The following is a 24,596-nucleotide window of genomic DNA, read 5'->3' on the forward strand; positions in this document are numbered from 1 at the left end:
AAGTGACTGAGGAATGGTTTTACCATCTCTCCCTGCAGTTGAGAAATATCCAACACTCAACCACGTAAACAACTTGAAAGGCCATTTATTCCGCAGTGCACTTCTCAGGCTGCCTGCATTAAGTACCACAGCGGACATATCCATGTGCTGTAAGATGCCCAAAGGCCTGGAAAAGTGCACTAACAACGTAACTTCTTACTTTCTCTGAGACCTCAGTTTGAATTCAGTCCTGGTGTAAGGAGAAACACCTCCCCTGGGTGGGAACAGGAGATGAATCAAGGGGGACCCAACTAAACAGAACATAGATGCTTCTTGGCCTGCTGAGCTCCTCCAGCAATCTGGGTGTGTTGCTTGGATTTCGAACATCTTCAGATCAAAATCAGAAAAATAATTTGGCTAAAATGATCTTGATAATCTTATAAACATTTGATTTGTTTGTATTTATTTTCTGGGAGTACCAATATCGGATACACAGTGATCAGCGCTTGGTAGCCCAGGGCAGCTAGATTGTTAGAGGTAATATTGAAGCTGGAGTCATAAGAAAACTTGTGCAGTAAAGGAAAGAAAGAATCCCTGAAAAACATGATTTCCTTTCACACATTAATAATTTAATAAATCACAGTTTCAATGCCTTTTCCCCTCATTATAGATAAATTGGTTAATATTACACTTAACAAAGTGTCAGGTGACCTTCTGTCCAGTTGTTTGTTTCAGCTTCGTTCTCATACATCTCGATATTTGCTTCAATGCCATTAACTTCACTGATATCTTCACATCAATGGTGGACCTGGTGTGTCCATGTATGTGGTAAAGACCATCGTATAAATGCAGTACATGGATGTAACAGGTTGAGGAGGAGATAGAAAGAAGGATCAGCCAATGGCAGAGCAGACTCGATGGGCCAGAGGGCCTAATTCTGTTCCTATGTCATATGGTTTTATCTGGCTGCTTCAGGATGTTGTACTGTGACCCTCAGAGCACTTTTGTATGTCCCAAGAGCTTTTTGGGGAGAAAGTACCAACGATAAGTCACATAACAAGACATAATGCGGCAACCAAATGCTTGAGAAGAGAGGCAGGATTTAATGGGGCACAAAATGAAAAGAAAGATTGAAATGAAAAGTTGCAACATAACTTTCCTGCTCTTAAACTTAATCACTCCAGCAATGATGGACAACCTTACAATTGCCTTCTTGATAACTTGTTGCACCTGCAAAGCAACTTTGTCTGACTTATGCAAAAGCACTTCTCAGAGAGCAGTGAATCTGTGGAATTCTCTGTGCAGGGAAGCAGTAGGGACTACCTCATTACATACACTTAAGACACAGATAGATTTTTGTATTGCTGGGGAATGACAAGTGGGCGGAGATGAGTCCACAGCCTGATCAGCCATGATCTCACTGTATGGTAGAGCTGGCTCGATGGGCCAGACAGCCTACTCCTGCTCCTGTATCGTAGGTTAAAGTGGTGAATTAAACTGAGAGGGAATTCCACCTCCTGTACACGGGCAGCTAAATTTACACCTGCTAACGAAAGGTTCAAAGGTTGTGCCCAAGTACAACTCTGAAATGTGTCTTCTCCAGATAGCCACAAAACAAGGAAAGGAACAGTGAAGCAAGAAGCCAGAAATGGAGGATGCAGGCATCTCTGCTGTAGAGCTTGAGGAATTCACAATGAAAGGGAACGCTGTGGCCACAACCTGACTCAAATTAGGGCTGGAACTTAATCTTGAGGTACAGCTGTAGCAGGAGCCAAAACAAGTGATAGAGCCAAAGTGTGTCAGGTGAACAAGAGGTGCTTCGAGTTAGGAGGACGAGGAGAGCAGAGTTTTGAATGAATTCAAGTTAAACAGTTTGAATAACTGGAGTCAGAGGAACACCAAAATGGTTTGTCATTCATTTCAAGAACATAAATGTGCTCGAAGCAGAATATGTACAGAATGAAGAAAAGCAGTTAGTGTATTCCTTAGCAACACATGGAGGAACTCAGCAGGTCAGGCAGCGTTGATGGAGATGAATAAACAGTTGATGTTTTGGGCTGAGACCCTTCGATAGACTCTTTACCGGTCCTGATGAAGGGTCTCGGCCCAAAGCATCCTCCAGCATTTTACGCGTGTTGCTCTGGATTTCCAGCCTGTGCAGATTTTTTGTTTATAGTTTATTGTTTATTGTAAATCCCAACACTAAATACAACTCAAACACAATGAATGAAAATCCAGAAAGACTGCAGGTGCTGAAAATCTGAAATAAAACAGAAAACTGCTGGAAACACTGAGCACCAATCCCACGGACACCGGCTGGCTCGCAGTGTACATTTTTCTGCCTTTATTTCATGACTTGTAAACACCTTCCTTAACCTCAGCATATTGCTCTCACTCCTGAACAACATTCTTGAAGAAAGTTGTGGGCTTTATTGCCACTGTTTTGCTTTCTCATTTGAACTTTTTTGTTTGGAAAAAAATTGCCAAACTAACAGATTTCAAGTTCATGTACACAGAAGTTATTCAAAACAGGTTTTGAGTATCTCACCTGTGGAAGGATTTGATGGGGCCCAGCAAATTCATCAAAATGCTTCCAAGACTTTGAAGATTAAATAAATGTGTTCTCTGTTCTTCACAGAGCTTCTTGGGCTGCTCCTTCTTCAACCATTGGTTCGTCAGAAACTCCAGCCAAATCACTGCTCCTCTTACCTCCCTCACCAAGCTACCTACCTCACGGATAACCTGGTCTGCTGCTACAGACCACACTTTGAAGGAACTCAAAGAGACGTGTCACCACCACTCCCTTTCTCCACCTTGTGTGATAGGGGTAGAGACATCTGACGTGGTTGCAGGGGCCATTCTCTCCCAGCGAGGAATGGACGTGAAGACACAACCTTGTTCCTTCTTCTCCCACAAGTTCAACTCTACACAGCACTGTTACAGAGGAACAGGCAGGGAGCTATTCGCCAGTAAATGGGCCTTGAAGGAACAGAGACATTGACTGATGGGAAACACTGATCTGGACTGAGCACCAGAACCTCATATCCATACAACAACTCAACCCATGTGAGGTTCGCTGAGCCCTTCTTCTTCAAGCAATCAAACTTCACCATCTCCTACTGACACGGCTTCAAGAACACTAAAATGGACGCCCTGTCACAACAGTTCAACTCAGCTGAAACAGAGATCGACCTCAGCCCATCATTCCATCCTCCCAGATCCTCGTCCCAATCCTTCATGACCAGATCCACCAGACCCTACAGCACAAGCCTGCTCTGGCCGGCACCCCTGACAACCACATGTATGTGCCAGTGGCCGTGCGCTCTGGTGGGCCCTGTCCGGCCAGCACGATGGACGCTGGACTTTCTGCTGTGCCAGTTCTGGTGGCTCACCATGTAGGTCAGTTCATCGCTGCCCGCCCTCAATGCGCCCAATCCAACTCCTCCAATCAGCGGCCCTCTGGGCTCCTGCAGCCCCTACTTGTCCCTCAACCCCCGTGGTCTCATACCGCCTTGCCACCTTCAGATGAGGCCAATGAGATCACAACTGTGGTGGCCCCATTCACTGCCCTCCCTAAAACTTTGCTGATTCTCCAACGTGTAGTTCGCCACCATGGTTTCCCTCAGGACATTGTGTCATATGGGGCCCACAATACACCCCTCACTTCTGACGAGCCTTCTGTTCCCTCCTCCACACTGAAGTGAGTTGCCCTCTGGCTATCATCCACAGACCACCGGGCAGTCAGGAAGAGCCCACTGGTAAGTGGAGAAGTTTCTGAGATGCTTCACCACCTCTAAACCTTCCTCATAGAAGAAGTATCTGCTCCGGGCCAAGCTGTCCCACAATTTACACACCTCCTCTGCCACAGGTTTGTAACCCTTTGAAGTGCTTCATGGCTATCAATTCCAGTCGTTCCCCACAGAAGAACCAACAGTGGAGGTCCCGTCCACCAGGGCCCTAAACCATCGCTGCCAGAAGAGGGCACAGGGGGCGTACTAGTTGCCAACCATGCTTACTGCTGCCAGCTGACTGCCGGTGGTCCCCAGCCAGACTACTCCCGTCTGGAGGCCATATCTCGCTTTCCACCCGAGATCTGTCCCTGCACACTGATTCTGCGAGCTCATCAATCCCTTCCTGATTACCCATCGCATCAATCCAGTCACTTACCATCTCCAGCTGCCGCTGTCCCTCAGGATCACACCTACCTTCCATGTGCCCAGCATCAAGCCTGTTGTCCTTGGACCATTCAACCACCTGAGCCCAGGATGGAGGAAGGTGATCCAGCATACACAGTTCACTGGTTGACGGATTCGTGTCACTGTGAACCGGATGTGCAGTACCTGGTCAACTGGGAAGGGTATGGCCGGAGGAGAGGTCTTGGACACCATCTAGTTTCATTTTGGATCTCACACTCATCAAAGTGTTCCAGCAGACCCATCCGGATCCCCACGGGCAGTTGGGTGCTGGCTATAGGAGTGGGGTGCTCCTGTCAGCTGCCTCCCAATCTCCACCTAGCTAACAGGAACCACTTGCCACTCGTCTCCAACTCGTGACCTGCAGCCTATTCAAACCCAGCTCTCTTCCACAGCCCTTTGTGCCAAGCAGTTCCACCTGAATTCTCTCATCAACTGCCCTGCTTGGTGGTGCAATAATATCAGCACCGGACTCGGGAGCGAAGGTTCCCGAGTTCGAATCCAGGTAGGGTTGAGCGTCAAGCTAGCAAATCGGCCTCGTAAAAACAAGAATAGCTTGCTACGGAAACACCATCACAACGGTGCCCCGGTAACTCCACTGCCGAGTTAAGGGTTCTTCTTCTTCTTCTTCTTCTTCTTCTTCTTCTTCTTCTTCTTCTTCTTCTTCTTCTTCTTCTTCTTCTTCTTCTTCTTCTTCTTCTATCAACTGTCCCACACACCAGACAATTCTGCACATAAAGTTGTATGGGGAGTTGCACCCCCTGCCTGTCATGTTTTCACCAATCAGCTTCCATTCCCTGACTGCATGAGCCAGTCTTCAAATTCACTCCGTCCTTAGTTAAAATAGCCTCATAAAAAACTTATTCCATTCTTTGTGGGCCTAATAATCTCACCTACATTGCACTCTTCTCCAGTGCCACTGCCAGCAGCAATGTCACCTCCTTTTCCTCGCATGGGAATGCTTTTCTCCATTCTGCACCGACTCCTGGCTCCATGTTGATATTATTCACTCTCAGGAACAAAGCACAAATGGCTGAGAGTTCCTGTAACACTTATGTTCATGGAAATCCCCACCACATCTACTGCCTGCCATCACTACTGCTCTCCTTGAAGGACCTGATTCTCTGTAACTTCAAACTTGATAACAATAACTTCTCAAGAATAAAAGTCCCATACTTGTCTGTCCATAAGCTTGCCTGTGCTGGTTTTCACTAAGGTGAGTAACAGGGTGGTGGGAGTAAAATATCGTCCTTCAATGGCGGCAATCAATTAACTGCAGCTGGTGGGACAACACTGTACCACATAGTCCTTTCACACACGCTCAGCGAGTGGCCACTTTATTGGGTACCTTGTTTGGTCTGAACAACAACTGAACCTCTTGACCATGTCTGCATGCTCTTATGCAGTGGGTTGCTGCCACATGATTGGCTGATTAGATATTTGCAGATGTACAATAAAGTGGCCACTGATTGTATACTATTTCAGGACCATGATTTTAGATGACAACCCAGCCATTCAGGAAGTTGCACCTTTTCACACAAATGGCAATACATTCCTTGAATTCTTGCTGATAACAACCTCTGGATATAGATATTATTAGAGAGCTCAGAACTAATGTGGGCAGAACGTTGCCATGCATGGATAGCAATTGTTAAACAGGGAAAGAACAAAGGTGGAATAAGTGCCCAGGTCAGGAAAGTCTGGCACAAAGATGGAGAATTGTGACGAGCTTCTAATGTTTCCCTGTAATACTCTTTGAAGTACTCTAAACAAGGAATTCACAATCTTTGCTTGAACTCAAGTAGACAATATCACCAATAAAAACACAAAATGCTGGCAGAACTCAGCAGGCCAGACAGCATCTATGGGAGGAGGTAGTGACGACGTTTCAGTTCTCCTGATGAAGGGTTTCGGCCCGAAACGTCGTCACTACCTCCTCTCATAGGTGCTGTCTGGCCTGCTGAGTTCTGCCAGCATTTTGTGTTTTTATTCATTTCCAGCATCTGCAGATTCACTCGTGTTGCCCAAGACAATATCACCTAAATGTTGTCAAATCTTCCCCCCAAAGAGGTGAAAGTCAACAATAAACTTTCGTCATCCAGATGCAATATCTGATCCAAAATTCCTTTGGGAGTTTTCCTTCAACCTCCATATGTCACTCATGAGTTTTACTAATCAGTATGTGAAAATTGACAGCCGAACTAATACTGGTACATTGGGCTTCAGAGTAATTTGGTTTGTTTCTTATCTATCAATCTATATAACCTGCTGTTCCATAATACCAGAATTAAAAGGCTTTCAAGCACACACATTAGCAGAGAACTGTTAGTTTAGCTCTCATTATACACTTTGAAATACAGTTAGGTCATGATTCAATTAGCAATCCTAAAACACCCAACGTCCAGTAACTGTTAAGTATGGCCATATGTCAAAAAGAGTAGCTTAATACTTACTCTAGACTGATTGCATGTACATAAAGAAGGAATTTGAGCAGAACTTTCTTTCAAAAGGTGAAATGTAACCTTTAGTAGAGTAGACTTGGAACAAATAGTTTTACACTATCGGGCCTTATTTCTCTTCATATGAGAAATGGTGATTGGTGTCATAGGGAAGGACTGTTTTACGGTTATAAGTAGCATTGAAAACAAGCAACCAGAAATATTCTGGCTCTCCAATACCATTTGGTTGAACAAGTCACAAAATACAACCATCATGCTACAGAAGCTGATGATTTGAATATATTATACATACAAATCATGGATAAGGGAAGATGAGACTTGCTATAAGCCAATTAAAAAACATAAGTTAAATTAGAAAAATAAATTAATTAGAAATTAGTACAGAGATAATCACAAGCAGATATCGGAGAAAATAATGTTGGATTTCAAGAATTGGCCATCTGTTGAATCTAAGTCTAAATTTTAATAACCAGGATGACTGAACTGTCAGAGTTTGAATTTATATATCCATGGAACACCAAGCCTCAATACATAAGTCTATCCTTTGAACTAGCAGAGACACAACTATAGACAATTATTGAGAAGCATTTGGACCAAAGTGATAGTGTGTCAACAATTCAGCTTCCAAACAACCTAATCCAAAGTGAAGATCAAATCCCAGATACATAGACTACACAAAGGGCACCAGGGTGAATCAAACTAAAGGCACTGTTGCTGAGCATTCTATTATAGGACACAATGGGCATTACTAAACTTCGGAACTGTACTGGGATTATCATTATATGAGATCTATTGTATATTAAAATTATATTGGTAGTTAGTTGTAAAATAAATACAGAGAGGCACAACAAGACAATTGTACAGAATATTGGCTTGTTATGCATTGTAGACAGACAATATATCATAATGCAATACAGTTTAGACTCATGCCACTCTCCCTCTATAATAAGGTGCTTCAAATTATTCTCCTCTTGGAATTGCCTTCAGCTACTTGATGTGGTGTTTCATGTCTCCTCAGTATACAGTACAATCGAATTACTGCTGTGTGGTCACCAGCTCGTTGCCGAGCTTTGAGGTCAGGTCTTATAACACTTTCTTCTGAGGCTACGTTCATTTTATTTTGGTATTTTCTTTAATGTGGTGCATTACAGGAAGTGAATTAGGGTAGGCAAAAGTCCTTCAGCAACCTGTTCCCAATGCAGAACGTCACTCTCTGTTCATGGTGCAGATTACTTCCCATATCTTGATGACAAAGACAATCACTGATGATTATTTCAACCATTGACTCCAGTGTGGGTGTTGGCCCTCTGAAAGAAGGAGTGATTGAACAAACATTTTGCTCAGAACTCTATTACAGCAAGAGGTTTCTAGCAAGACAGTGATAACACTCAGAAGACACACTTGGGCCTCCTAAAATGTAAATTACTTAGACACACCAAACAAATGGCAGCCATCAAACCATTCCTCCAGCCTTATTTATGCTAAGGAGCCCTACCATTAACTAAGGGGGTCTGTGGACCCTACGTTGGGAAGCCCTGGTTTCTTAGCAGCAATTTCCTTCAGTGTGGCAGTCATCCTTCAATCCAAAGGTTGGGAGTTAATGACTCAGCACACTTCAGTGCAATTTTGGGCGCTTGACCATGACTGGAAAATCTGTTCAGAATGGAGGTAAATTAAGTTATGGAATTATTTGTGAGAGTTGAGGATTTAACTCTTTAACCACAATAAAAATAGAGCTGATCTCGTGACTTAACTCACTACTATTGATGTGTTCTTGTTGTTTGAAATTTATTTTGCTTATTTTCCTTAAAATAAACTGTGATCTTATTAAATGGTGGAGCAGAATCAATCAGCAAAATGGCACCTTATTTTTCTTATGATTTTACCCTTTTTTATTACCTATAGTACTTGAAAACACTGAATGAAAGACATCTTATAAAGGTAAGGTCTTGCCTATCAACAATATGTCTCACATTTCTTTTTCAAGTTTTCTTAAAATAAAGATCTTTGCATGCTTCCTTTTGCTTATTTCTCCACTACACAAAGGCTAAAAAAATCTTTGCTATTTCTTTACTATTTAAAATATTTCAACTCAAGATATTAAAAACATGCTTCTCAATTTATATTCAAAATGCTCATTGGAAATAAACAGGTTCTTCAGCTGAATTGATTTTTTAGCCGACAACATGGAAACGTTTCAAGGCCAAAGGCTTATGACATTCCTATCCGAATGTCAAATCATTTACAGAAACCTTTGATATATATCCAATAATCCATATTCCATGCCTGAAACAGCATGACATTTCCCACAGATGCTTTATTTAAAGATATGTACACTGATCAGTTTAAGTACAGTGTAATTAATCAACTTATTTTGGTGGTAATCTTGCAAATTGCAGATTGGTTGAAAGTTTCAGACTTTGACCTACGAGATATCTGGAGCCAAGCTGGACTATATAAAGGGTCCAGTGTAACACCCAGACACCTGCAAAGCCATGGCTTTCCTTTGGATTCTCGCTTGCCTTGCCTTCGTTGGCACAACCTATGGTCAGTGTCAATTATAATAAGCACCAAGTATTTTAAGCTTTGAATATTTTAATTATGTGAGACTAAATCTGTTGTCTTTCATTCTAGGTTGTGGTGTCCCGGCCATCAGTCCTGTAATCTCAGGCTATGCACGAATTGTGAATGGTGAAAATGCAGTTCCTGGATCATGGCCTTGGCAGGTCTCCATGCAGGTAGGTCGAAGCAAAGGCTCCAAGTCTTGGTAATTCCTAGCATGACTTACATACCGTGTCTGTTTATAGAGATGGTCATTCCCACAAAGATCCAACATTCTCGGTCAATTTTCACTGAAGGTATCGGGCTAATTTTGGTAAACTTAGTGTAGCTGAAGGCTGAAGAGTACATAGAGGTGAAGTAAATTATTTTGCATTTGATAATTCAACAATGCTAAAGATAGATCATGATCCCGAAACAGAGAAATTTCGTTTCAAGGATGGAAAACCCATAATGTGACCTAATCTAGACACTTAGAATTAAGTGTGATCTTATCAAAGTAGGTATTTGCTGAAAAGTCACACCTCCAAACGAAGGGTTAAACACACCCATGTCCATTGGGACAAAGGTAACATCACGATTCAACAGAAAAAGCATTGCAAAAACAAACAGCCTGTCAGAAAAATCTTGAAGTTCATTATCAAAGACATCATGACAGGATACCTGGAAAATTAGACATAGCATCACACAAAATCATGTTTCGTAAGTCTAAGAAAATTTTGGGGATATAAATAACACGGTAATATTGGGGGAAGATACAGACTTGAGCTGCTTGTTCTTTGAAGGATATTTGTAAAGGTGCAGCACATATAGATACTAAACAAATTTTAGGTTTATAATAGTGATTGGAATATGACAGGGCATAAAATGCAGGAAAAAGTGGATAAGTTTGACCAACTATGGATGCCAGAAGAATCATTTATTTTCCCTTAGAAAAAAGAGCAATGGTGGATGAAATGAGGTTTGCTAATGATACACATAGGCTGTGAGTAGTATGTAAAGAGACAGTGAGAAGGAACAAACAATTCACTGGACAAGAGAGCAGCAGATAGTGTAAATTACAAAATGAGGCTTGGTAGGAAGAAAGGGGAAAGGATAAGTTGATATGCAGAGATATTTAGTGTTCTACGTGAAAAAATAACTTTGAGGTATAACAGCAACTAGGAAGGCAAATGGTACGTTTTATGGGGAATTAGTAGGAGAGTTTTGCCACAATAGTATGCGATTTCAGAGAGCTTATATCTGAAGTATTTACATGCATTTTTGTTGATGTATGCATGGAGGGACATATTTGCTGTAAGAGTAAACTAATTCTTCAGTGAGGGGATTTGAATAGGATGGGCCTGCATACTCTGTGCATAGAAGAAGGAGGTGATTCTGGATGGGATGAACTAAATAGATTCTGCTTAGCCTGCCAGGAGAGCTAGTATTAGGGACATTATTGTTTTAAACTGTGGGGCAAAAAGAACCTACTAACAGAATCTAATGGGTCAAATAGCATCTGCAGGGATTACAAGAGGATCAAAGCAAAGGACTAAAGAGATTTTATTGCAGTTATATTGGTGCCGATGCAACTGGAACATTGGGTATGTTTCGGCATTCCTCAGCTAAGAAGGAATCTGTTTATCCTAGAGTGGGTGCAGCTAGCCTGGAGCTAGAGTGGACTCACTAGGCTGCTTCCAGGCACGATAGGTTTGCCAGCAGAATCAGAACCAGGTTTATTATCACGGAATTAAACTTGCAATGACATTGCCCCAGCAAAGATGTAAAATTACAAAATAGGGCAAAAGAAAGGAATAACCAAGTAGTTCATGGACCATTTGGAAATCTGATAGGGCAGAGGAAGAAGTTTTCCTGAATTGTTGCATGTGGGTTGGCAGGTACCTGCACCAACTCCCTGACAAGGGCAAGTTCCTGGTTGATAATGGCCCCTAATGATGGAGGATGTCCTCACAATCAAACCCCATCATGATCTTGCACTTTGCTGACCTGCACTTCACTTTATTGGCATCTTCTATTCTTTATTCTGTGTACCTTATTCGGCCTCAATGCACCGTGTAATGGTTTAGTCTGTATGAACAGGCAAGCTTTTCACTGTGATAATAATAGACCAATATCATTACCAATGAGTATAATATGATAACGTAGTATGAGGAGAACAGGAGAAAAGCAAGCACAGGTTTCAAAAGCTCGCCGTATCTTTGAGCCTGATCGTGTCACTTAGTAAGAAATGTTTTTTCAAAGTCTTGCATAACTTAGACTATATTTTTATTCATATTTCTTTGGGTTATGGTTTTTAGTAACTTTACTATTCAACATTGTCAATACATTTTCATGTTATAAATAGCATTAATTAAAATCAATTTACAAACTAACTTTAGAAAAATTAAATCCCATTTTGCCTTAAGCCAGTTACTTAAAAGAAATTTGTTAAGTTTTCCTTGAGTTTTTTTAAAATTTATGAAAGGGAAAAACAGAGATTAATTCCCAGAAAGGTTAGCTAAACTGCTCTTTTCAAGAAAGGTTGGCTAAAACTTCACTCTCCACTCAAAAGAGCATTGACAGTTATTTTTGGATTTTTGATTCTACAACTTCCTGGTGACGCTAACTGTGGATATAGTAACTTTTATGCAGGGGCTCCCTGAGACCGCAAAATTATTTCAAGGGTTCCTCCAGGGCAAGAAGTTTGAGGATTTCTCGAGTTTGAGGATTTCATTGGAACATACAAACCTCTTGCAGAGCTCAGGAAGTGGATGCAGGGAGGTATGTCCCTTGACTGACCCAGCGAGGATATCTCCCTTTCCATAGCTTTGACATAAGGGCACACCATCTGGATCTGCGATGAGGTGAAACTTTGCTGATAGACTATCTTAGGAGTTATCTACCCTGGAAGATTGTGGAAAGACTGAACAGAAGAGAGGGAGGAGGTGAATAGGCAGGTGTATCACTTCTGTCACTACAGTTTCTCATGAGGAGAAACTTACTGGGTTTGAACCCTTGTGAGATTCTCTATTCCAAAGGACTGGGGATGTTCAGCTGAGTGTATTCAAAGCTGGACTCAGGGGTATAGGGCATGGGCAGGAAAATGCTGTTTGGTTATAAGGTCAGCAATGACTTTATCGAACAACAGAATGTACTCAAAGGGCATTCAGCTGTTCCTATATCCTATATTGCCATAAAACTTGCTGCTTCTTCATAATCCTGCCCCTCCCCCTCCGGTGCAAAGCTGGGTATTTGATGTAACTGCTCTCATGCAATATAACCTTAATAATGAAAATCAAAAATATGCAGATGGTGGAAATGCTGAAACACTCAGCAGATCAGACACTGCTCGAATGAGGAAACAGCACCTCACCTTCCACCAGGCAGCGTTGCAGCCTTCCAAAGTCATTCTCATTTCTATAACTTCAAATATCTCACTTTCTCCGTCGTTATCAGAACGGGTCATTTCTTCTGTTGAAACCGTCTGTTTGTAACACTGGCTCAGCTCCTCCCTTTCCGTTAGCACAGGCTGCCCTGCTGGGCACGTAGCACTGCTCCGCTTTTCACGGCATCTCCCTTCTGTTGCTGGCTCTCTCCCTCTCTGACCACCGCCATTTCAAAGCTTTTAAATTGATCAGGATACCTACGTCTAACAGTTTCCATCAACCATTATTGGGATGATCTTGCTTAAAACATATCCTCCTGGCATCTTCAGCCTCAGCCTATCAGAGATATTCCCTTTGTCCTATCCATCCCACCCCTCTCCAACAATGTGCTTTCTCTCTCACCCATCCGAAGAGGGAGTTCCTCTTTCTCTTTCTCTTTTTCCACCAATGCTTCCCGACCTGCCTTATATTGCTGTTATCATTTTCCATTTCAACAATAATGTTGTGCTTTCCGGATTTAATAACTGTTTCGCTTTCTACATTAGCAAACAAATGGCTTCCATTTCTGTGGTGGTTCCCTGATTAACGAAAACTGGGTTGTTACTGCTGCCCACTGCAGCGTGAGGTATGTTGAAAAAGCTTGAGAGCTTCAAAGTTTGTACTTACAGCACGAGGAGATACGGCAGTCACTGAATCTGATTTTCCTTCTGCAGCACCCGCCATGTTGTGGTTGTTGGAGAATACAACAAATGCTCACCAGATGCCAAAGCTCAGTTTATCCCTGTTGCTCAGGTAAGAATGCTCTGACTTTTATTGATGATTTGGAGAGAAGAGTTTAAAAAATGGATCGCCGATAGATTTTTAAAGAACTGTGGATGGTGTTCCTGGCAGAGTTTGATCATTTGTTTATTTGATCACTTGTATTACAGCATCACTTTCTAGTTAAACACCACACTCCGCACTAACAGCCCACGGGTTTCTCTTGCTGAAACAATTGCATGACCACTTTTTATTGAGAGTCTCAAATACATGCTCACTATCGACAACAAAAGACCAGGACCTACAACATCCTCACTGAAAGTTATGTGTGCGGTCATTTGTCAGGGCAAGCATGTCTATGAACAGCGAAAGACAAAGGTCAAGTTCCATGATATTGACCATCACTGGGGAAGGGTTGATCATTTCCATCAGATGAAACATGGGGAAAGGCTCAAAACACAGAACATGATCGAGTAAATATCCCAGAGCCATGAACAGAGGCTGTATGACAGGAATATCATCAGGGGCTGGTCAAAGCTATCGTGCAGAACGTGACCAGAAGATCACAAAACAGACCATCAGCTAGGGAAGGTTACTGACCGAAGCCCATAATACAAAGCACTTGTTGAATTAGAAACAATAAAATTGGAAGAGTTAATGGGGAAATGTTGGAGAAGCGCGAAGAAAGAACTGATTGTAACCTCATGTCTTACAGGCCATTACTCACCCCATGTGGAACCCGAGTACCATTGAACACGACATCACTCTTGTCAAGCTCTCAAGACCTGTTTCATTCAGTGCCGAGGTCTCTCCTGTCTGCCTTGCTTCAGCATACAAAACATTCAGTCCTGGCAAGCTGTGTGTCACTACCGGATGGGGTCTGACTCGCTACAACGGTACGGTAACAACACGGTTTCAGGGAGAGCAACAGCTGTAGGGAAGGGTCCCAGCCCAAAACCTTTACCGTTTACTCCCCTCCTGCCTGACCCGCTGAGTTCCGCCAGCATTTTGTGTGTGTGGAATTGTGGAGCTGGATCTCCCTGTTGATGTATTAAGTATCGATTACAAAAACTCTATTGATGATAGCATAGAATAATTTTATATATAATTCCCCCTTACATTGAAGAGCTACTTCCAAATGGCATAAACCTAGTTGAGAAAACGTTGTGTTGCCCAGTGCTCCCAACGGTTCTCTCTCTCTCTCTCTCTCTCTCTCTGCTTCGCTGTGGAGTAACTGATTTCCTGCGTCTGTGCACGATGCGAAAGGGGCTAGTGGAAGTCAGGCAAAAAGGGCACGGGGCAAATGCAAGTGAGGGCATTTCAATCACCCTATTAAAAATGTAGGATCACAGAGCTGTCTGAGGGAGGATGGAGGAATTGTAAAAAGGGAATGAAAGTAAGAAGGAGTCACTGCAGGTTTTCCTTGAAAAAACTGAATTAAATTGGTTAAATTTATTTATTTACTTATTGAGCTACAGTGTGGAATCAGCCCTCCTGGCCGTGCCGCCCAGCAACTCCCCCCAATTTAACCCTCGGCTAATCACAGGACAATTTACAATGACCAATTAGCCTACCAACCGGTACATTGCTGGACTGTGGGAAGAAACCAGAGCAGCCGGAGGAAACCCACGCAATCACGGGGAGAACGTGTAAATTCTTTTCGGGCAGCGGTAGGAATTGAACCTGGGTCGCCTATACGGTACGCTACCCTGAAGTATGTTGCAGACATGTTCTAAATGTAGTGGGGTAGGGGTATCAGAGTCATCGAGCACTACAGAAACAGGCCCTTCAGCCCATCAAATCCATGCCAAACTATTATTCTGTCCACTAACCTGCACTTGGACCATACCCTCCATATCCCTCCCGTCCATTAGCCATCTCATTTCTGGCGCATCAATCATTTGTAATGTGTGATGTCTGTGTAAGAATAAGGCATTTTTGTTTGTGTACATACTGCAGCAAAGATCCATATGTTCCTAGAATAAATCTTTAATAAACACCAATAATATTTTTATCGGGTCAGGAAAATCTAACGGTATATTTTATCTCCTTTCACCACACAGCTTTTCTTACACCTTGCACCCTGCAGCAGAGCTCTCTCCCTCTCCTGAGCAACGCTCAATGCCAGGAGTTCTGGGGCAACAAGATCGCTGAAACGATGATTTGTGCCGGTGCTGCTGGTGCCTCCTCCTGTATGGTAGGTTAACATTCCCCTCGGGAAAGTTTCCTTCAACTTCTCTCGGCACAGCAACTGAATCTCGTTTCTTTGTTTCCAGGGTGACTCAGGTGGACCGCTCGTCTGCCAGGACGGAGGAGCCTGGTACTTGACGGGAATTGTCTCCTGGGGTAGTGGCCGCTGCTCTACACAGATACCTGGAGTTTACGCCCGAGTGTCCGAACTCCGGACCTGGATCGATCAGACTCTCGCGAGTAACTAATAGGATGTCTATGCTATTGTGAACTTCAAATAAAGATTAATGATCAGCTATTTATGGTTTGGTCTCTGATATTTCTTTGCATTCTTGTTGTGCAGTGCGTTGAACTGAAACGATTTTTCACTAAACCGGCGTGATAGGTGCACAGTAAGTGGAAGGGAAGTCAAAAGGCTCCTGTCACAAGCCCAGCCCTAAAGTTCCTGAACCCACAACATCACATGTGAGTGCTGAGGTTCCACACCGTCACAGGAGCAGCAATCAGATTCAGACTTGGCCAGGAACATGAGAATGGAGTGAGCCACCGGCTCCTCATCACTGTTGTACCAACAAAACCCCATTGATTTATGCCTGCCTTTTTGTTGGCTTTGTGGAACAGTGCATGTTCCAACTCTATACGGGTATCCGTCCCCCTCTTTTCCTTCGCTACATCGACGACTGCATTGGCACTGCCTCCTGCATGCATGCTGAGCTTGTTGACTTCATTAACTTTGCCTCTAACTTTCACCCTGCCCTCAAATTTACCTGGTCCATTTCTGACACCTCCCTCCACTTTCTTGATCATTCTGTCTCCATCTCTGGAGACAGCTTATCTACTGATATCTACTATAAGCCTACAGACTCTCACAGCTACCTGGACTATTCCTCTCCCACCCTGTCTTTTGCAAAAATGCTATCCCCTTCTCACAATTCCTCCGTCTCTGCCGCATCTGCTCTCAGGATGAGGCTTTTCATTCCAGGATGAAGGAGATGTCTTCCCTTTTTAAACAAAGGGGCTTCCCTTCTTCCATCATCAACTCTGCTCTCAAATGCATCTCTCCCATTTCCCGCACATCTGCCCTCACCCCATCCGCCCACCATCCCACTCGGAATAGGGTTCCCCTTGTCCTCACCTACCACCCCACCAGCCTCCAGGTTCAACGTATAATTCTCCGTAATTTCCGCCACCTCCAATGGGATCCCACTACCAAGCACATTTTTCCCTCCCCCCCCCCCCTTCTGCTTTTCACAGGGATCGCTCCCTACGCGACTCCCTTGTCCACTCGTCCCCCCCATCCCTTCCCACCGATCTCCCTCCTGGCACTTATCCTTGTAACTGGAACAAGTGCTACACCTGCCCTTACACTTCCTCCCTCATCACCATTCAGGGCCCCAGACAGTCCTTCCAGGTGAGGCGACACTTCACCTGTGAGTCGGCTGGTGTGGTATACTGCGTCCGGTGCTCCCGGTGTGGCCTTTTATATATTGGTGAGACCCGACGCAGACTGGGAGACCGTTTCGCTGAACACCTACGCTCGGTCCGCCAGAGAAAGCAGGATCTCCCAGTGGCCACACATTTTAATTCCACGTCCCATTCCCATTCTGATATGTCTATCCATGGCCTCCTCTACTGTCAAGATGAATCCACACTCAGGTTGGAGGAACAACATCTTATATACCAGCTGGGTAGCCTCCAACCTGATGGCATGAACATTGACTTCTCTAACTGCCGTTAATGCCCCTCCTCCCCTTCTTACCCCATCCCTGACATATTTAGTTGTTTGATTTTTCTCTTTCTCTCTGCCCATCACCCTGCCTGTTCTCCATCTCCCTCTGGTGCTCCCCCCTCCACCTTTCTTTCTCCTGAGGCCTCCCGTCCCATGATCCTTTCCCTTCTCCAGCTCTGTATCACTTTTGCCAATCACCCTCCAGCTCTTAGCTTCATCCCACCCCCTCCGGTTTTCTCTTATCATATCGCATTTCCCCCTCCCCCACTACTTTCAAATCTCTTAGTATCTCTCCTTTGTTAGTCCTGACGAAGGGTCTCAGCCCAAAACATTGACAGTGCTTCTCCCTATAGATGCTGCCTGGCCTGCTGTGTTCCACCAGCATTTTGTGTGTGTTGTTGAATTCTATCTCACATCCATTTCATCTGTTTTTCTTTCCTGTAATATCTCTTCCACAAAACTTCATTTAATCCAGTCCCAATGGTGTATTGGTGAAAGATGACTGATCTCCCCTACACTGTAGCTGAAGAAGCCCATCCTGCTATCACCCCAAATACAAATTAAGGTTGTGAACTCTTGCTTTGAACTCTAACAGCAAACAGCTGGTGGCATAGTGGCATCAGCGCTGGACTTCGGGGTGGGAGGTTCCGAGTTCGAAGCCGGCCGGCTCCCTTACACGCTCTCCATCCGTGCCTGGGTTGAGTGTTGAGCTAGCAACTCGACCTCGTTAAAAAAAATCCCGGAGAGGGATGGGCTCCGTCAGGTTTCAGATGCCCAAGACACACCGTGTGATAAGCAATCACCAAAAAGATCAGTGCAAAATGCTTGTCATGACGGTGCCCCGACGACTCCACCAGGAGTTAAGGGCGCACAAACAAAATGGTTTCAATTAAATCGAATCCTATAATACTCTGAACATCTGATTCAGACCTGCCATTAATCTTGTGTACTCAAGGGGCTATAAGACTAGTGTTTATAAATAACTTTTTTAGCACCAAAATCATTCTGGTGAATTTTGCTTCTTGATGTGCCCAGAATGAAAAGAAAATTTCCAGATCTAATCAGAAACAAGAGAAATCCAAGCAACAGACTCAAACTGCTGAAGGAACTCAGCAGGCCAGGTAGCATCTATGGAAAAGAGTACAGTCGGCATTTTGGGCCGAGACCCTTCAGCGGGTCTGGAAAAAAAGATGAGGAGTAAGAGTTAGAAGGTGGGGGGAAGGGGAGGAAGAAACACAAGGTGAACGGTGAGTCCGGGGTTGGGGGTGGGGGGAAGAGGGGTGAAGTAAAGAGCTGGGAAGTTGATTAGTGAAAGAGATACAGGGATGGAGAAGGGGTAATCTAATAGGAGAGGTCAGAAGGCCATGGGAGAAAGAAAAAGGGGGAGGAGCACCAGAGAGAGGTGATGGACAGCCAAGGAGATAAGGTGAGAGAGGGAAAGGGGGATGGGGAATAGGGAAGGTGCAAGGACATTACCAAAAACTTGAGAAGTCGATGTTCATGCCACCAGGTTGGAGGCTACCCAGACAGAATATAAGGTGCTGCTCCTCGAACCTGAGTTTGGCCTCATCGTGACAGCAGAGGAGGCCAAGGATGGACATGTCATGATGGGAATGGGAAGAGGAGTTAAAATGGGTGGCCACTGGGAGACACCACTTTTTCTGGCAGATGGAGCGTAGATGCTCAGCAAAGCGGTCTCCCAGTCTACATTGGGTCCCACCGATATACAAGAGGCCACACCAGGAGCACCGGTAACAGTAGATGACCCCAACAGACTCACAGGTGAAGTGCCGGCTCACCTGGAAGAACTGTTTGGGGCCCTGAAGGGTAGTGAGGGAGGAGGTGTAAGGGCAAGTGTAGCACTTGTTCTGCTTGCAAGGATAACCAGCCCTAAATTTCTGCAATAGCATCGTACAAAATTACAATTCACTTTTTGGAATACTTCTTGTCACTGTCCATTAGCTTTGAAGATTTCTGTGCATATACATCTTCCAAGGTATATGTTAGAAAATAATTTTCTAGGAAGTTTTGCCAACATTCCTAATCTATTGTCGTGAATTTACTGAATTGGGAACAGTGCTAAACTCAGCTATAGGGTACTTTATTCTTCTAAAAGTCTGGATGGAAATGGTGAAAGGTTGAGGTCCCAGCACAGATCTGGGAGACACTGGTTTGCACTGCCTGCCAAATGGAATATGCAATCACCATCACCAACAAAGTGAATTTAAAATAAGTCTGTGCAAACAGTGTAGAGTACAAACGTGAGGGAAAGGAAAAGGCAAGAATGGTGCTGCCTGTTGGACTATATGAATACGTAAACCACAATTCCCAAGGGCTTTCCTCTTGCTCATCGCCTGCTCCATCATTCTCAGCTCAGACTGTGGACAGATAAATTCAATTTTAGAGTGTGTATCTTAACATTAATATTCCTTGGAAACCTGCTGCATTAAACTTGGGCTGTGGGCTTTCAGCCATCAGCCCTGTTGCCATTAATTACCCATGGGTTGTAAATGGTGAAACTTCTTCCCAGGATTCTAGCCTTGGCAGGTTTCTCTACGGCTAACAACACACACAAAATGCTGGTGGAACACAGCAGGCCAGGCAGCATCTACAGGGAGAAGCACTGTCGACGCTTCAGGCTGAGACCCTTCGTCAGGACTAACCGAAAGGAAAGATAGTAAGAGATTTGAAAGTAGTGGGGGGAGGGGGAAATGCGAAAATCTCTACGGCTATGTCAGTGCTGTCAATGTGCCAGGTAGAATATTATTTTTGACACATTTCCTTTAGAAAATAGCAATAAAATCAAGGGAAACACTCAAAGTGCTGATGAATTTCATGGTCTTTCTTTACTTTGAATCTGCTTTGTCGTTTTTCCTGTTTTCAATGATTTTTGCGGTTTTTCAGCAAAATGATCAACACCAAGTTTGTGACATTGACTGTCAAGAATGATGAGGGATTTCCTCTTCTCTGTCTGGACTGTAGAAGATTTCACCTAATGAGAAGTCTCCACACGTTGCATCATCTATGTCATCCACTGGTCGCTGTGCTTGTGTTGAATGAACCTCAGTAATAGAAACACGGATAAAGCACTTATCCCCATCCACCTTCTCAACAGGATCCTGCTGCACCCCTCCTCGCACTATCTGATAGTTCCTGAGTTTCTCAATATTCAACAATCTATCAATCTCTGTTCTGAATATCCACCGTGGCTGAATTCATTCGTCCTCTGAATAAAGGATTTTTTTCCTCACCTGTTTTGGAAGGTTGGCCCCTCATTTTGAGATTATGATCTCTGGCCCTAGTTGTTGAAAATATCTTCCCAACATTTACTTTGTCGAGGTCTGTGGGACTTCATTCTCCTAAACTCCAGAGAGTATAGATCATACCCATATAAAATCTTCAGTCTCCTTCATTTCTGGCTCAGGAATCCTCCTAATGGGTGCACAATTGACAGGACAATGTTTCTGTCTCCATCCGTAAAACTGTTTGTTTTGTTGACTATTTACTGACTGCTCAAAGAATTATGCAATATCCCAGTAACATCCAGATATTTCCAAAATTATACTTCACCAGCTGTTTCTGAAGGAACTGGATAAGTTTAGGAAGCATTTATAATAGTGGGAGTTTGGGGAAAAATCCAGAGAACAGGTCCAAGTGGAATTCCTACTGCACAGTACAGTGGGGCTGATGCATCAAATATACTTAAGTGGAAGCCAGAGAAGTACATAAGGGAAAATAAGAGAAGGATATGTTCATCCTGAAGAGGATAGAGGACAAAGAGCTAGAGTTAAAGTTCAAGTTTAATTGGCATTCAACCATACACATGCACACAGCGAAACACACCAGTGCAGCCAAGGTGTAACACTACCTCCAGTCACACACAGCACACAGCTCATATAGTTACGATGGCACATACAGTCTCAAAATAATATTAGCACCAGTCCCCGAGTGGGATGGCCTGAAGATTGATGGCGTATGGGATCACAAACAGAGAAAATCTGCAGATGTTGGAAATCCAAGAAACACACACAAAATGCTGGAGGAACTCAGCAGGCCTGCCCGAAATGTCAACTATACTCTTTTTCCATAGATGCTGCCTGGCCTACTGAGTTGCTCCAGCATTTTGTTTGTGGTGCATGGGATGTTGTGTTCAAAGAACAACACACAGCAGTTCCTCAGCTTGCACTGGGTCAGCCTGTCAAAGGGAGACTCGACTTGCTTTACGCTGGGTGAGCCTGTCAAAGGGTGACTCGACTTGCTTTACGCTGGGTGAGCCTGTCAAAGGGTGACTCGACTTGCTTTACACTGGGTGAGCCTGTCAAAGGGTGACTCGACTTGCTTTACGCTGGGTGAGCCTGTCAAAGGGTGACTCAGCTTGCTTTGCACTGGGTGAGCCTGTCAAAGGGTGACTCAGCTTGCTTTGCACTGGGTGAGCCTGTCAAAGGGTGACTCAGCTTGCTTTGCACTGGGTGAGCCTGTCAAAGGGTGACTCAGCTTGCTTTGCACTGGGTGAGCCTGTCAAAGGGTGACTCAGCTTGCTTTGCACTGGGTGAGCCTGTCAAAGGGTGACTCGACTTGCTTTACACTGGGTGAGCCTGTCAAAGGGTGACTCGACTTGCTTTACACTGGGTGAGCCTGTCAAAGGGTGACTCGGCTTGCTTTACACTGGGTGAGCCTGTCAAAGGGTGACTCAGCTTGCTTTACACTGGGTGAGCCTGTCAAAGGGTGACTCGACTTGCTTTACACTGGGTGAGCCTGTCAAAGGGTGACTCGACTTGCTTTACACTGGGTGAGCCTGTCAAAGGGTGACTCGACTTGCTTTACACTGGGTGAGCCTGTCAAAGGGTGACTCGACTTGCTTTACACTGGGTGAGCCTGTCAAAGGGTGACTCGACTTGCTTTACACTGGGTCAGCCTGTCAAAGGGTGACTCGACTTGCTTTACACTGGGTGAGCCTGTCAAAGGGTGACTCGACTTGCTTTACACTGGGTGAGCCTGTCAAAGGGTGACTCAGCTTGCTTTACACTGGGTGAGCCTGTCAAAGGGTGACTCGACTTGCTTTACACTGGGTGAGCCTGTCAAAGGGTGACTCGACTTGCTTTACACTGGGTGAGCCTGTCAAAGGGTGACCCGGCTTGCTTTACACTGGGTGAGCCTGTCAAAGGGTGACTCAGCTTGCTTTACACTGGGTGAGCCTGTCAAAGGGTGACTCGACTTGCTTTACACTGGGTGAGCCTGTCAAAGGGTGACTCGACTTGCTTTACACTGGGTGAGCCTGTCAAAGGGTGACTCGACTTGCTTTACACTGGGTGAGCCTGTCAAAGGGTGACTCGACTTGCTTTACACTGGGTGAGCCTGTCAAAGGGTGACCCGGCTTGCTTTACACTGGGTGAGCCTGTCAAAGGGTGACTCAGCTTGCTTTACGCTGGGTGAGCCTGTCAAAGGGTGACTCAGCTTGCTTTACACTGGGTGAGCCTGTCAAAGGGTGACTCGACTTGCTTTACGCTGGGTGAGCCTGTCAAAGGGTGACTCGACTTGCTTTACACTGGGTGAGCCTGTCAAAGGGTGACTCGACTTGCTTTACGCTGGGTGAGCCTGTCAAAGGGTGACTCGACTTGCTTTACACTGGGTGAGCCTGTCAAAGGGTGACTCAGCTTGCTTTACACTGGGTGAGCCTGTCAAAGGGTGACTCGACTTGCTTTACGCTGGGTGAGCCTGTCAAAGGGTGACTCAGCTTGCTTTACGCTGGGTGAGCCTGTCAAAGGGTGACTCAGATTGCTTTACGCTGGGTGAGCCTGTCAAAGGGTGACTCGACTTGCTTTACACTGGGTGAGCCTGTCAAAGGGTGACTCGACTTGCTTTACACTGGGTGAGCCTGTCAAAGGGTGACTCGACTTGCTTTACACTGGGTGAGCCTGTCAAAGGGTGACCCGACTTGCTTTACGCTGGGTGAGCCTGTCAAAGGGTGACCCGACTTGCTTTACGCTGGGTGAGCCTGTCAAAGGGTGACTCGACTTGCTTTACACTGGGTGAGCCTGTCAAAGGGTGACTCGACTTGCTTTACACTGGGTGAGCCTGTCAAAGGGTGACTCGACTTGCTTTACGCTGGGTGAGCCTGTCAAAGGGTGACTCGACTTGCTTTACACTGGGTGAGCCTGTCAAAGGGTGACTCGACTTGCTTTACGCTGGGTGAGCCTGTCAAAGGGTGACTCGGCTTGCTTTACACTGGGTGAGCCTGTCAAAGGGTGACTCAGGTTGCTTTACGCTGGGTGAGCCTGTCAAAGGGTGACTCGACTTGCATTACACTGGGTGAGCCTGTCAAAGGGTGACTCGACTTGCTTTACGCTGGGTGAGCCTGTCAAAGGGTGACTCAGCTTGCTTTACACTGGGTGAGCCTGTCAAAGGGTGACTCGACTTGCTTTACACTGGGTGAGCCTGTCAAAGGGTGACTCGACTTGCTTTGCACTGGGTGAGCCTGTCAAAGGGTGACTCGACTTGCTTTACACTGGGTGAGCCTGTCAAAGGGTGACTCGACTTGCTTTACACTGGGTGAGCCTGTCAAAGGGTGACTCGACTTGTTTTACACTGGGTGAGCCTGTCAAAGGGTGACTCGACTTGCTTTGCACTGGGTGAGCCTGTCAAAGGGTGACTCGACTTGCTTTACACTGGGTGAGCCTGTCAAAGGGTGACTCGACTTGCTTTACACTGGGTGAGCCTGTCAAAGGGTGACTCGACTTGCTTTACACTGGGTGAGCCTGTCAAAGGGTGACTCAGCTTGCTTTACACTGGGTGAGCCTGTCAAAGGGTGACTCAGCTTGCTTTACACTGGGTGAGCCTGCCAAAGGGTGACTCGACTTGCTTCACACTGGGTGAGCCTGTCAAAGGGTGACTCGACTTGCTTTACGCTGGGTGAGCCTGTCAAAGGGTGACTCGACTTGCTTTACACTGGGTGAGCCTGTCAAAGGGTGACTCAGCTTGCTTTACACTGGGTGAGCCTGTCAAAGGGTGACTCGACTTGCTTTACACTGGGTGAGCCTGTCAAAGGGTGACTCGACTTGCTTTACACTGGGTGAGCCTGTCAAAGGGTGACTCAGCTTGCTTTACACTGGGTGAGCCTGTCAAAGGGTGACTCAGCTTGCTTTACACTGGGTGAGCCTGTCAAAGGGTGACTCGGCTTGCTTTACACTGGGTGAGCCTGTCAAAGGGTGACTCGACTTGCTTTACGCGGGGTGAGCCTGTCAAAGGGTGACTCGACTTGCTTTACGCTGGGTGAGCCTGTCAAAGGGTGACTCGACTTGCTTTACACTGGGTGAGCCTGTCAAAGGGTGACTCGACTTGCTTTACACTGGGTGAGCCTGTC

The 24,596-nt window shown here is 45.0% G+C and overlaps 1 protein-coding gene across 1 annotated transcript; it reads left to right on the top strand.

Annotated features, from left to right (window-relative positions):
* The first annotated feature begins 9,026 nt into the window (after nucleotides 1-9,026).
* On the top strand, nucleotides 9,027-15,805 carry LOC140740599 (chymotrypsinogen A-like). The gene is made up of 7 exons (XM_073069890.1): nucleotides 9,027-9,178; nucleotides 9,266-9,369; nucleotides 13,104-13,183; nucleotides 13,272-13,350; nucleotides 14,033-14,213; nucleotides 15,381-15,514; nucleotides 15,594-15,805. The coding sequence occupies exons 1-7, from the start codon at nucleotides 9,127-9,129 to the stop codon at nucleotides 15,753-15,755; spliced, it is 792 nt and encodes a 263-aa protein (XP_072925991.1). The 5' UTR covers nucleotides 9,027-9,126; the 3' UTR covers nucleotides 15,756-15,805.
* Nucleotides 15,806-24,596: the final 8,791 nt, after the last annotated feature.

This window comes from Hemitrygon akajei, chromosome 17, assembly GCF_048418815.1.
Source record: "Hemitrygon akajei chromosome 17, sHemAka1.3, whole genome shotgun sequence".
Lineage (NCBI taxonomy): Eukaryota > Metazoa > Chordata > Chondrichthyes > Myliobatiformes > Dasyatidae > Hemitrygon > Hemitrygon akajei.